Source organism: Aspergillus ochraceoroseus (genome assembly GCF_002846915.1).
Source record: "Aspergillus ochraceoroseus IBT 24754 chromosome Unknown P175scaffold_1, whole genome shotgun sequence".
Lineage (NCBI taxonomy): Eukaryota > Fungi > Ascomycota > Eurotiomycetes > Eurotiales > Aspergillaceae > Aspergillus > Aspergillus ochraceoroseus.
Genome location: NW_024468476.1, coordinates 5,197,898 through 5,211,622, shown reverse-complemented (window position 1 = coordinate 5,211,622; position 13,725 = coordinate 5,197,898). Strand labels below are relative to the sequence as shown.

At 47.5% G+C, this 13,725-nt stretch overlaps 3 protein-coding genes across 3 annotated transcripts; all 3 read left to right on the top strand.

Annotated features, from left to right (window-relative positions):
• The first annotated feature begins 1,115 nt into the window (after window positions 1-1,115).
• P175DRAFT_0498515 (uncharacterized protein) lies at window positions 1,116-4,473 on the top strand. Its single transcript, XM_040896520.1, has one exon. It carries the CDS (start codon window positions 1,612-1,614, stop codon window positions 4,006-4,008), a length of 2,397 nt encoding a protein of 798 aa, XP_040756791.1. The 5' UTR covers window positions 1,116-1,611; the 3' UTR covers window positions 4,009-4,473.
• A 737-nt stretch (window positions 4,474-5,210) lies between these two features.
• Window positions 5,211-5,638, top strand: P175DRAFT_0506857 (thioredoxin family protein; the record flags this gene model as incomplete). The annotated part of the gene is made up of 2 exons (XM_040898226.1): window positions 5,211-5,236; window positions 5,338-5,638. The coding sequence occupies 2 exons, from the start codon at window positions 5,211-5,213 to the stop codon at window positions 5,636-5,638; spliced, it is 327 nt and encodes a 108-aa protein (XP_040756790.1).
• Window positions 5,639-9,543: 3,905 nt separating this feature from the next.
• Window positions 9,544-12,115, top strand: P175DRAFT_0528939 (MHYT domain-containing protein; the record flags this gene model as incomplete). Its single annotated transcript, XM_040899652.1, has 4 exons — window positions 9,544-9,695; window positions 9,750-10,314; window positions 10,409-10,594; window positions 10,664-12,115. The coding sequence occupies 4 exons, from the start codon at window positions 9,544-9,546 to the stop codon at window positions 12,113-12,115; spliced, it is 2,355 nt and encodes a 784-aa protein (XP_040756789.1).
• Window positions 12,116-13,725: the final 1,610 nt, after the last annotated feature.

Genomic DNA, 13,725 nt, shown 5'->3' with positions numbered 1-13,725 from the left:
ACCAGGACAGGTAGGAAGGAGGAATTCCCTTTTGCTAGGTAGGTAGTAGGTAGTCTGGTAGGGCAAGATACGGAGTAGATGATACGAGTTTGAATTGGATACAAAACCACTTCGTATAACTAGTTACTCCGTATATTCTTACTTCACGGAGCAAGATGTTAAGGAAAGGTATTTTTCCTCGTCCTAATTTAAGTACGCGGAAACGTTTTTTCCAAGTATGGAGACGCTGGGCTGTGGAGTACGGCAGATACAATCAATAATAATTTAATAAATGGCCAGCCGGCACCCTAAGGCAGGTACCGACAATGGGATTGGGCTTTGAGCTCAAGGAAGAGATTTTTCTTTTTTTCTTTTTTTTTTTTTTTTAGGATCAACGGAGGAGCTGTTCATTTTACTAGTGATGCGCATGACGTCTCCTAAATTAGGAGTTTCTTTTCCAGGTGTATTCTTCTGCTCGAGTTGCGGACACAGAGCAGAGTACAGAGTACTAATTACTACGGTATTACTGGTAACCAGGGGCACACCAAAATGAGACATGGACAACCCAAATAATTACAAATTATAAGACATCGGGTGGATGCAGTGATGAGGACTTGAAGATTCCAGCCAGACCTGACCTGTAATTTCAGACCCCCCCAAAAAAAAGAAAAGAAAAGAATCCCTATGGTTCTATTTGGGACGGCCGGGCCCGCATGTCAACGGTGTAACTTTTTCTTCGTCCCAAGGATCCTGCCTGTCTGCCTAAGGCTAGGCCTTTGGACCTTTGTATATCCAGTTGGTGAACTACTACTATGTAAGAGGAGGAGTACCTAGTTAGCAGTAGTTAGGAGTAGTTAGGAGTAGTTTACTAACACATCCTTGACTGATTAAATAACTAGTGCAAAAGAGAAAATAATAATCTCTGAAAAAAAAAATGTACATCCCCCCCCCCCAAAAATAATAAATAAAATAAAATATAATTTTAAGGGAAAAAAAAAAGGCCCTCACAGACACATCGTCATCCCTCACTCATGACCTTCACACTCTTTCAGGCTCTTCCTCTTCCTCTTCCTCTTCCTCTTCTTCTTCTTCTTCTTCTCTCCCTTCCCTCTCCCTCTTTCCCCGTCTCGCTCTTCTTTTGGGCCCTTTTTTTTTTTTTTTTTCTTTCTTTTCTTTTACATTTCTCTCCTTCCCTCACAATCCCTTCTATCTGCTGCTTCTGCTCGTTTGACTCTCCTCTCAGTCCTAGGCTCGTAGCCGTGGGATCCTTTTGCCACTCCAGAATTAGATTCCTCCCGTTTGGCCTTAGGCAACGCTACCAAGAACCACAACCGACTACTTCTTACCTCTCAGGTGCCAAACTACGCCGTCATTCGACCTTCATCCTTTGCCTTCCATTATCTTGCTATCTGGGTTGACTCGTTCGACTCTCACGGGGACAAATCTATTTTTGAATCTCGACCCTGGGCCCTCGGTCCTGCGCCCCCAAAACCGATTCACCCTCTGATTGTGTCTCTCGTGATCCTGCCATTCCTCATGAGTTCGTCTATCTTGTCGCCTTCTGGTATCCGGCAATAGGGGTTGTGCACGCTTGACTTGTTGGCGGGGTAGAGACATACCAGACCAGGCACCATGGCGATATGGCCGTTTGGTCGCAGGGGGAAGCGGCATACCATCCAGATAGACTCAACCACTGGAGTCGACGCATCCTTGTCGCATGATCTCCATCACAGCCCGGACGAAGGTAATCTAGGCAGAAAGCCGTCCCGCAAGCAATCTAAACGCCAGAAGAACCGCCATTCGCAGCCCGCAGAGGATTTCCCGGCCTCCTTTCAAGATGTCTCTCCTCCGTCTTCGCAACCTGCCTACTACCCTCCGTCTACCTCACAGAGTGAACGGCCTCGACCCGTCAAGGCTGCCACCCTGCCCTCTTCCAACACCTCCAAACCCGAGCCGCAGACCTTGTCCCGCAATCCATCTCTCCTCAAACCGCGGCGCAATGAGAACCCAGCGGTGCTTAAGAAGCGACTGAGCAAGCGAAAGGCTTACGAAATTGCCAGGGAACGTGAGATTCGGCTGATGGCCTCGACCCCGATCGACATTCCTCGTCGCGCGACGACCCCTCTACCAGGCGAGAATGCTTTGATCGAAGGTCTTCGAGGCCCCAGTGCTCAGAGTCGACGTTTAAACAGACACCCTTCCGATATCAGCCTTTCCATCCATGACTCTGTAGCGTCTTCGCTCTCGGATTTCTCCGAGACCTACACATTCAAAGTAAATAGCTTCGCCGCGTGGACACCTCGTCCCGTCATTCGCTATGTGGAATCTCCGCGTTTATCAAATTCAAGAAACCAAAAATCGCCAGAGCCAACAGCAGATCAGAGAGTCAAGACATCGGGGCTTGCTCCGTCCGAGGAGAATATGCGCTCGAAGAAAAGAATCGAGGAGTTGGCAGACGATCTCGATGCGGCAGCGCTGAGAGAGCTAATGGAGCGAGATCGCCGACGACGGGACCGAAAACAAATTGAAGACCAAGAGAAAATGTATCGCAGACTCCAGCGTAGCGCTATGAAACAAGCACAACAAGCGGAAATCGATAAAACCCCTAACCCTCATGAGGTGGCGAACGTGAGCTCCGTAGAGAGCCAGCTTGGCCGTTTGGGACCCGAGAGCCCCTTCAAGTCTCAACCTACCACCCAAGAAGACTCTAGCTCGAATGCGAACGGCACTTTCGTTGCTAAGCCTGCCTCTGGCTCATGGCTGCGCGATACTTCAAAAGATGCCGAAAGGAGTGACCGCGAATCGCCAGAAAGCGTTCATGTTATTGGCAACATTGATGATCGCTCTGTTCGAGAACGTAAGCCTGAACAGCGCCTAAGTTTGAGGCCATCCCAAGACATGGCGATGTCGCGCAGCACCCTATCACCCTCACTTTCACCATCTCGACATGCGTTGGGCAGTCCGAACTCATCGCAGTTCTACGGGGTGACGAGGGAGTCCGCGTCCGACCTTTCAAGACCTGTTGAATCTGAGCGACACTTGTCTGACCACGGCGGCGTGCGTGTCAACACCATTACCTCGATATTCCGCCGAGGTAGCTCCCGCCTCAAGCGAAGCTATCGCGAGCGCTTCCAGGACCGGAGCCCCCCTCCCCCGGACAACGTCTCACATGAGTCTTTCTTCAAGGTTCACACCCAACAATCCATCCCGCCTCCATATGTACCACCAAAAATCCTGCTCGGATCGAGTTCCTTCAAACGTTCCCACTCGAAATTCACCGAGATTTTCGGCGACGAACCCCTTTCACCACCTGATTCACGACTTCAGTCTCCAGATATCCCAGAGCAGCCGGTGGATGAATCCTTGATGGAGGCTAAGGTACTGGATCTGCATGTCGGGTCTCAGTACCCTATCCCTGGTTCTGAGTCTGACCCCCAAGAGGTCCCGAAGAACGGTCATCATTCATGCAGCGGTGATAGCTTAGGGGAAGACTCCGAAAATGTACCTTTATCGCAATCATTGGCCTCGATCGACTCCGAAGGGTCCTGGATGTCGGGGCAGTTTTTGCGCCGTATTTCCCAAAGGCCTAGTAATCTCGCTCGACATAGCATCAGTTCCTCCCAAAACAGAACAGACGAGGCCCTTGAAACTTCCTCCAAATGCAATGAGATTGCGAATGACGAACAATTTGTTGCGTTCGGCGCATATCCTGGTGAAGTGTCTGGAGACGGCAACAGTCCTGCTGATGAGCCAAGCAAGGACTTGGATATGCTCCCCGCACCGGAGCCTACACAGGAAACTTGGCATGAGGAGATTGCTAAACGCCCTGTTCTTGTGAACCCGGCTGTTCGGCCCAAGTCAAATGAGGGACTCCTGAAAAACGTTCGATCCTTGTCTCCGATATCAGCAGAGATGGAATTCAGTCCCATCGAAGAACACTCCGAAGAACTTCTTTTCCCAACAGCGCATGGCAGTAGCAACATCCACGGCCGCTCGTGCGGAGTTTCCTCACCGAGTTCTCACCAATAACCCCAGCGTGAAACTAATTCTTCGACCGTGGGGCATTCAGCGCCTATTCTCTTTTGGAGGATATACTCCTTACGAAAGTTTCCTTTGTCTCTTCTTTCTCTTGGTATTTTCTCTAGCTTTCCCCCGACTGACAATGAGATCGGAGGCAGCTATGACTACAATTCAGAGCATGGGGTTTTCGTTCCGTGGCTCTGGTATTGTTGGCGGGCTTTGTTATTTCTTGAGTTTGTTGATACCCCCATCGGCGAGAGTTTGAATGAGTTGCGTCAATGCAGAAGGACGGCTCACTTGGCTATTGTGCAAACTATGCTTGTGATAGACTGAGGCATTCTCGTTCTTGTGAATTTGGTGCATATCGGTACCTCTTCCTGTGATGTTGCTATGAGGCCATGTGTAATTTAAATGCTCCCTTTACTGGCTAGGATATTCTAATTTTGCTATACCCTTGCTGTACCAAGCGGAATCTGTATTTACCCTAACGATAGCCCAAACTCGTAAGCACCAGGTTTCCGAGGACATGTGTGCCTGAGGCCAGGCACCGCGTCTAGAACCGCCCGATTCGTAAGCGGCCAAATCACGTCATCCGGATGTCGCCGCTTTAAGGCTCCTTTCCTTTCCTTGTCTCCAGCAGGGGAAAAACACTGACTGTCGTGAAGCACATCTTTGCATTCCTTCCACATCCCCAAGTCTCGCCCCCAGCCCAATCCAAGCACTCCGGTCAGCCAATCGGTCTTATATTGGGTCTTGTAATAGTCTCTTAGTGAAAATGTCTTCTCTTGGCTTGACAAATCAATCTAATCTTTGGCGTGTCGCCCGTGGTCTTGGGTAAGCAAATCGATAAGAACCCTCTACACTCCCCTACTGTGTTCCTTGGACATGGTTATTACGCTGGACTGATTAGTCACCCGGCGAAAGGTTGCAACGTCATTTCCTCGGGAATTTCGCCCACTATAAAATCGATATCTGCCCCTCCTTCAGCAGCCCCTCATTTAGAGCTAATCATCCCCTCCTCCTCCTCTTTTTATAGCCTTCATCCATCCACCACTGTGGCCTCCCGTCGTCTTCTCTCTCTCTCTGCTAGCCGTTTGACTAGAGCTTCGATCTCTTTGCCACAATCCGCCGTTCCGCGTCCCAGCCTCGCTACTCCCCGACGAGCTTTCTCTTATACCCCTACCTTTCAATTTTCACCTTCATCATCCACAATGGGCGGTCTTGAGAGCATCAAATCGTAAGTTGTTCTTTTTTTTTTCTCCCGCCATGCACTCTTGTAAACGAGAAGGGTAAAAAAAAAAATACAAAAAAAAAGGCTAACTTCGTCTTCCATTACAGTAAGGCCGAGTTCGACGCCAAGGTCCTTTCCAAGGACGCCGGTCCTGTCGTCGTTGACTGCTTCGCTACCTGGTGCGGCCCTTGCAAGGCCATTGCCCCCAAGGTCGAGGAATTCTCCAACACCTACCCCGACGCCAAGTTCTACCAGATCGACGTCGACGAGCTTTCCGAGGTCGCTGCCGAGCTCGGTGTGCGTGCCATGCCTACTTTCATGCTCTTCAAGGATGGCGAGAAGGTCACAGAGGTTGTGGGTGCCAACCCCCCAGCTATCGAGGCCGCCGTCAAGTCCTTGATTGCGTAAATGTTATGAACCGTGTTTTCAATGTTGTAATTGTGCGTCTCTAGGATGGGATTTTTATTTGTGTTAGTTTACCTTCTTTTATCAAGGGACTAGGACCCCGAAATAAACTTATGGATTGATTGTGTTGTATTGCAGAGAGTGCAGTAGCATAAAACTTGTAATCTCTCTTGGTATATGAAACCGATACTAACTTTTCACATGCTATAATCATGGCATGGTATCATTACAGAACTCTCTCTCGGTCCTTGATCGAGTTGGCAGACTAGCCCGTACACAGCCAAGCACAGTTATGCTGCACTTGAATCGACCAGTACTATACTGATCTAGTAGTAGTAGTAGTAGTAGTAGTAGTAGTAGTAGTAGTAGTAGTAGTCCCCCCCCCCCCCTTCCCTTTGCCGGGATGGCAGACAGGTAGCATTTCTGTTTATAGTACAGCCTATGAGAGAGAGGAAGGAGATGGGTAGGGTGTTACCTACTACTACTTCGTAGGTAGGTAGCGAATAACTATACTACTATTAGTGGTTTGGAAACGCTGGTTGGATGCTAGTTTGACGAACTGCCTTAGTTTAATGGCTAATCAACGGTACTTGACTTTCTAATAGTAATTTGATTTGAAACTCAAAAAATGGTATACCACGTTGGTTAAAAATTTAATACCTTATTTATATATGCCTGCATAATATTATCATCCTAGCACCTTACTAGAGTAGAGGCCTATAGTTATATAGATCTAAAAAAGACTGTAGAACCGTATTATTATAATAGCTACTACTAGTCCAGTTAGTTATTGAATTAAATTCCTTGTAGTTTTAATAGTAGTTAAAACATTCCCTACAAACTAGGTCTCGAAAAATATTCTTTTTTTTTTTTTTTTTTGACACTTTACCTCAAAAAATGGCTTAATTAACGTTGGTACATCAAGTGACATTATTTTACTGTCTATTTAAAGTGTCTTAAATTTGTACTGACGTTAGAGGGACTGTCAAACCAGTGTTTTCAACCAACCCCCTGCCGGCATGGTGCTACATACATGAGACAACGCGGAGGGGCCCAGGAATTGATTGATTGAGGTGAGAGATGATTTGTCATTCACTTCGTAAGAATAGTTAGTTAGTTAGTTATCTATCTATCTGGTGTACTCCGTACTCCGTAGAGAGATCTGCAATGAGGATTAGGTGGCTTGCGTGCAACGGTAGTGCTTAGGATTCGGCTTGGACGTTCTATCTATATGTTCTGAGGTCAAAGTCTTGGGCAGATAGAATGAAACTGATATGGTTCATGCGTTACTTGCATGGCTTGCATTAATTGTACATTCAAGAACTCCCAGATATGTGTTCTGGATCAAGTTTTCAGTGTCCAGTGTAATTAGGTACCTTAAGTAGGCCAGTGCATGATAGCTAAATATAGATACAGAGTACATACAGTCAGTTATTTATATACAGCTGATCATGCCGCACCGACTCCAGGATTGACCAGCATAGATCTATGATTATTGATATGAGATAACTAGTATATGGCTAGGGACATAACCTTGATTTCCCGCAGTTGATCTCCAATACGACCGGGAGCAGCGAGCGAGAGATCCAAGCTTAAGTCTATCTAGTTATTCTCTGAGTCTGGAGTAGTGGCAAAAAAAAGGTTGCACGCGAGTTAGCCAGGGGGGGGCAAACTTCCGATTCGAGCATATCTCGGAGTATAGACCATTTCCCAATTCAGGACACATCCCCCCTGCCCGAGCCCGAGCAATTGGAACTCCGGTTCTAATAAATCTTCCACGAGCTGATCCTGACCAGCTTGGGGAAATGTAGAGATGAATCTCTGGGTGTGGCGCGTTGCGGAACTCATTCAATGTCTGTCCACTACCGGCGTACTTAGACTCTTAGACTCACATGACAGAAAAACGAAACATACCTCCGGCGATGGTTTCCGGCAACTGACGAATGAATAGGGTATATTAATCTATATCCCGCACCGCAGCCAGGTCCAGAAGCCTACAGCCAGGTAGGATATCCCGGAGAAGCTTGCCTGATGAGGAAAGTTAATTAGAATCCACACCAAGGCCCAGTACGTAAAAGCAGGGGAACCCTGATCTTGCTGGACAGACTTTACTTGGGAGAAAGAAAAAAAAAAGGAAGAAAAACGGTTGCTCTCGAAGGATAGTTGGGACTAATAATTCAGCTGCGAGTGACTGCCGGACCCGGCCGGCTTTGCGATAGACCTAGCTGCTGTGTCGAAATCTAGTGCGTATTCCCAATATAAAAGTCCATCTATTAAATTAGGTCAACCGTGGGCTTGGGAGCTGAGAGGCTGCCTTATCGTGACTCGGCCGGGCGTGGATTTCGGTTAGGGCAAGCTATTCACTGCGTGCAACCACGGCTCGAAGCGAAGAGGACGGACTAAATTCTGGGATTATCCTCCGTACGGCGTACGGAGTAATCTGGCCAGGAATCAATTCCCCCCTTTTTTTAAAAAAAAAAAAAAATGGGGGGTGAAATAGGGGGATATCTAGAACATTGTTCCAGTGATTTGTTGAAACAGGGTTGATGGATTGGATTTGTTCGGTGGCTTTGATCAAGGGCTTCCAAAAGAAAAGAAAAAAGCCCCAAAGATTACTCCACAAACGATCGGATTATCGATTGTAGTGGATATTGAAGAGTTATCTGGATTTTGAGATTTTGCTCTCTCAAAAGAAGACCAATCCACCAACTTCGGCTGGGAATGCTTCTACCTGTCAAGTGGGGTCGATTGAAATATTAATCCCTAGAAGAGGAATTGCCTCCCGGAAATCGATACAAAGGGTTTGTTCCATGGATCAACGATTCAACAGTGCAACAGACGACAATCTTTTTCCCTTTTCCATCAAGTCCGATTTGCTGTCCTCGGACCCACCATGCTCGTGCTAACCGGACTAGGGTAAGCTCCGATCGCTGGACTTCCGAGGTCGTGTCATCGGACCAATGGATTCTTTATGCATCTCTACAACTCGCCACCCATCTCTCCCCTCAACTTTCAAGAAAAAAAAAAAAACAAATTCCGTGAATTTTTGGGGTGGATTGGCACCTGGGCAGGTTCGACTTTCCAATCTTCGTCGGCATCTCGCCGGATTGGACTAAGCCTCGTAACCAGAAACCTCCCATTCAACAACGTAACTTAATTAATCTATTTCCACCAATCCTCCCGAGTACTCTAGGAGACCGTGTTGGGTTTGTGATATCAACAACATATCCTGACACCTAACCAGGATCAGTGTGGAGGACAAGAATGGAGCTTTCAAACACGTGGAAGCTGGACTCGGCTCTGAATACTCGGTAAATCATCTCAAGAAGAGCTCGGTCACCGGACGAAATCAAGAAGCTACCATGGTTCGGTTACATTAGTCTGGCTGCTCCCTGGGGCCCATGGTTCCTGTCAGTAACCTCCGATCGAATCTACATTCTACAGGTACCTACCAGGTACCTATAGATCACACACCGACAAGGTCCAATTTTTCATCCAATCATTCATGTTCTCTTGCACATTCCCAGAACTGCCGTCCATCACGCACTCGTCTGATAGCCCTGAGGTGCAATTAATTCGTCCTGGAACGTGGTGGATTTACCCACTAAGGCCAGCAAGACTATGTGGAGTAGATTAGCTGCAGATTCATTATAATAGTGAGAGAAGCCCTGCAGGTCACCACCCATGTGGTGCGATCTGGACGGCATTGTTTTCCCCATCCCGTCTCATTCTTTTCTCCCTCTTTCTTTTTCTTCTATGAAACAGCAGTTTCAGGTGCATCAATGTTATGAATAGTCGCCATTCAATCCTTCCCTTATGAATGAACTTGACTGACCTTCCCTTCCCTTTCTCCCCCTCCCCTCCCCTCCTTTTCCCCTCCCTTCCCCCTTTCGTCTCTCATTCACATCATGTCGACCATAGACAGCGTCACTGGGGAGCACGCCCGGGTTTCTTACCTTGGAGGCTACATCTTCCTCTCCTATGTGGTTAGTGTTATGGGATGTACAACCACCTTGGAACTTCTCCATCGACGGACCTCAACAGCCGGTCTATACAACTGGTAGAATACTCAAGCGCCATTGAGAGATTATTATGTCTAACATTCGTCCCTCAGGTACCTATTGCTTACTTCGTCGATTACCATGGGAGGAATAGGCATTTGGTGTATGCATTTTATCGGAAATCGCGCCATCGTCCTCGGCGACGGAGATCCCCACGTTCAGGTCATCTACAGCATGTCGTTCACAGGTGTTTCATTCATCCTACCGGTCTGTGTCTTGCTTGCAGCCTTTTACGCCGCCGGAACTAGTGAGAAAGCAGGATATGCTCGTATCTTGACGGGGGGCTTGTTGACAGGCGGCTCTGTCTGCGGTATGCATTATGTTGGCCAGCTTGGTATTAACAACTATATCTGCTCCTACAGAGCAGCCAATGTCGCGGGCTCCGCCGTGATTGCAGTATTCGCCAGTACTGCAGCCTTGAGTGTTTTCTTCCGATGGAGAGCTAGTTGGACAAGCAGTTGGTGGAGACGTGGTGTGTGCGGCTGTGGACTGGCCGTCGCCGTGTCTGGTATGCATTGGACTGCTGCAGCTGGGACGTCTTATATGAACCACAACCAATCCCTTAAGAATGGAGGCCAGTTGTCTCGAAGTCAAACGGTCATTATCTGCTCTGTTTTGGTAAAACCCTCCTCACCTCCCCCCCCCCCCCCCCCCCGGGGGGGGAAAATATTATTTGATCAGGTTATCTGATACTGATACTAACAACACCTAGGCTTGCGTTGCTTGTGGTATTTTATCAGCATGCGCTATAGCTGCTGGTGGAAATCACAGACGATTGAAAACCCAAGCGCAACAACTAGTTTTGTCTTCTGTCTTCTTTGACCCTGAAGGCCGTATTATGGTTACCCCTCATGCTCTTCTTCCTACAAAGAAAATTGTCGACCGTTATGTTGGCAAGGTGAGGTCACATTCTTGAAACATTCCCGCACATTTTCGCAAGACGAATTAATAACCATGATCACCATAGACCTTTAGTGATGACGACCTTACCCGCACCCACCCAGCATTCCTTTGGGCCTTCAGAGCAAGTAGGAATTGGAAACTCATAAAAGAAGTCGTTCCTTCGATGCGGGATCGAATAGAGGTGGAGAATGCCTCTGACGAGTACTATCTCTCGAAGGAATTGACATCGGACCGGGAGGCAGAACTACATACTAGCTTTGATGAACTCTTCAAGCGACATTTTTGCGTGGCTGCCCAAGATCTGGCAGACGACGTTCGACAGCCGCTCGAAGATCTCGGCATGTTGTATGATGACGTTTTGACTACATCCACAACCGCCTCCCGCTTTTCGCGTGCAATGGGGTATTCGAGGTTACGTGCGGGTAGAGGCCAATTGATGTTTACGGTTCGTCAATTGAACAAACAGGATGCGTCTCGACTAGCTGCCTCGGGATTTCGTTTCACTGCCATTGAGAATGTTGCCACTCTTTTATCTCGCCGTATGAATGTGGCCTCTACGCCATTGGGAACTCACCTTAGGGATATGCGTGATTTCGCCACATCCCACCGAAACTTTGAGTCCGGAGTGCATCTTGTTTCCTTTGTTCTGCGGCCTACGGTCCACGATCACTTCGAGGTTTTGACCGCCAAGGGTGCCAGCAACCCATTGCCGTCGATTACTTTGCCTACCGAACGCCTCAGGGTCCCTCACTTGGAAGTGCTTTCTCATATGGAAGGATGGTCAATTTCAACATGCTTGGATTGGCTGAAGTCGAAAAATGCCCGTAAATTTCAAGATGTGAGCGAATTCCGTGAACAGTTGATCAAAGCAATGTCATTGCTTGCCGCCTCGCTGCCCCCGGACGTCAACTCAGCTTCTAGATTCGCCCCTCGTCCTCTCATTGCACCGTGCCGTAGCACAAGGATCTCCGATAACAAAAATTGCTTCCTCCTGGCCTTCTGCACCGTTGGGTCTTTAGACACGCGCGTCTTAAATCCTGACTACATCTTCACTCCTCTTCGGCTTTTCCGGGTCCAGCAGCAGATGAATGGTGGGGTTCCTGATGCAGATGGGTTGGCCAAGGAATTAAGCCAAGGTCTCCTCTATTCGAATGTCCGCTCCAGCTCAAACACCGACTCTGATGCGGCACCGTCGGTTCGACCCCCCCGCAGCAAATTTTGGCCGTCTTCTCGGAAACACTCCAAACGAAACCGGTCGATGTCCCAGGAGACACTCACTGATAGTTCTCCACTCGGAGACATCGTGGTGCGGAGAGAAGTCAAAGTCGACGTTGCGAAAATATCAGAGCCTACGGTTGAATCCGCCATGGGAAGACAAGCTTCCGTTACTACGGTAGTGGCGGGTGATATAAGTGCTCAAACTTATGTCGACGAGCTATACAACCTCTGCTACGCTCCAGGCATCCGCCTGCGGCCAGATACAAACTTCTGCCACACCACCTTGTCGAACGTCTGATTTATGAAACGAGAAGACGGCCACACTATCCAAGGGGCCGCTTTCGACCCTTTCCAGGATTTCCTCCCAACCCCCCTCATCCTACCCAACGGACCCAGTTGCATAGCGAGGATTAACAAGCTCGCAGCAGCTCCCGTCGCTGGTTCGAGATCATATGGTCCCTAGGGCGGGCTCGGATTCACGTCGAATGAATAATATACCTGTTCAAAACATTTATACATATACCCCCAACACGTCATCAGAGGTGTTGATCGCATGTCTTATGTCAAATGTGTGAAGATACAAAGTGCCTATCTCTACCTACCGTCAGGCAAACATCTTCACTTGTCATTAACCCATTCCTTCCCTTGTCTTGTCTTGTCTTGTCTTTTTTTTTTTTTTTTTTTTTTTTTTTTCCGCTGTTTTCTTTTCTTTTCCCGCCACTCCCTTCAAAACTCCTTGCGAATTACCCAAGGCCTTCAGAAAGGCTACAGCGTATTTTAGAATACATGGAGGTGGGTGGGAAAATTAATTCCAACAGGATGAATGTTACGGGAGGATATGATATGGAGAATACGTTTTTGCATGCATGTATATAATAAGCGTCAAGCGCTTAAAGGAATAATGGTGAATAGACCCATCGAGTCTACGAATAATATGCCCAATCTTGTGGAATTTTCCTAGCGATTATTTGATGCTGCTAACAACTACCCCCAAACCTCTTCGACTGATGTAGTCTCCGGGATCGTGCAAGCGCACAATCCTTCTATTGCTTTAATTTAAAACAACCCAGCACCCCCTCAAATTAAAAGATATTGCAATCATTTATATACAAATAAAAATAAAGCTGATTCCCTATTTCTTCGTTCTAGATGCTCGCGGCCGTTTTACAATGATTCCTCGCACGCGCGATCCCGGAGACTTGGTCGGAGAGTTCGGCACTACTACTACTACTACTACTACTACTACTACTACTATTTTTTTTTTAACTCTACCGATAGAAATCGTTCAGTAAGGTGATGGACAGAAATGAGGTCTGGCTCAATAGCATCCTTGACATGTACCTACTACTACCTATGCATGTCCCTAAATCAAGTGTTTGTTATGAGGAAAAAATGACAATTTTCAACAAAGAAGAAGAAGAAGAAGAAGAAGAAGAAGAAGAAGAAAGGACCACCACCACCACACCACACCAGAATAGAATCAATAGCCGATAACCCCTAGGCCCATGCATGCATGTTTTGTATTTGGCACAGCAGCTTCATCTATCTATCTAGAGTAGTAGCAACAGCCGCAAGGCTAGCTGCTAGGTAATAACATTGGTTGATTCCCTAGTTAAGCAACTCCTCCCTCCCCCCAAAAACTCCTGACAAAGCAAATCAAAGTAACTAACTAACTAACCCAATAAACGCCATCATCATCATCACCCAATCACCCAAAAGCCCCTAGGACTTTATATGCAACAACCCTTGTACAACACCTTCCCCACTTATGCTAGGTTATCAAAGTAGTATGGTTGTAAGAAGAAAGCAATGGGGTCTAGCCCGAGGAGAAAAAATACCGATGGAGGGATTTGGTTTGCAGCCCCGAATGCTGGAATGCAAAATGAAAAGAGTAGTATGCCAGACCTC

Bases quoted from the DNA above. Each gene is read 5' to 3' on its own strand.
- P175DRAFT_0498515 (XM_040896520.1), top strand. From the start codon at position 1,612: ATGGCGATATGGCCGTTTGGTCGCAGGGGGAAGCGGCATACCATCCAG.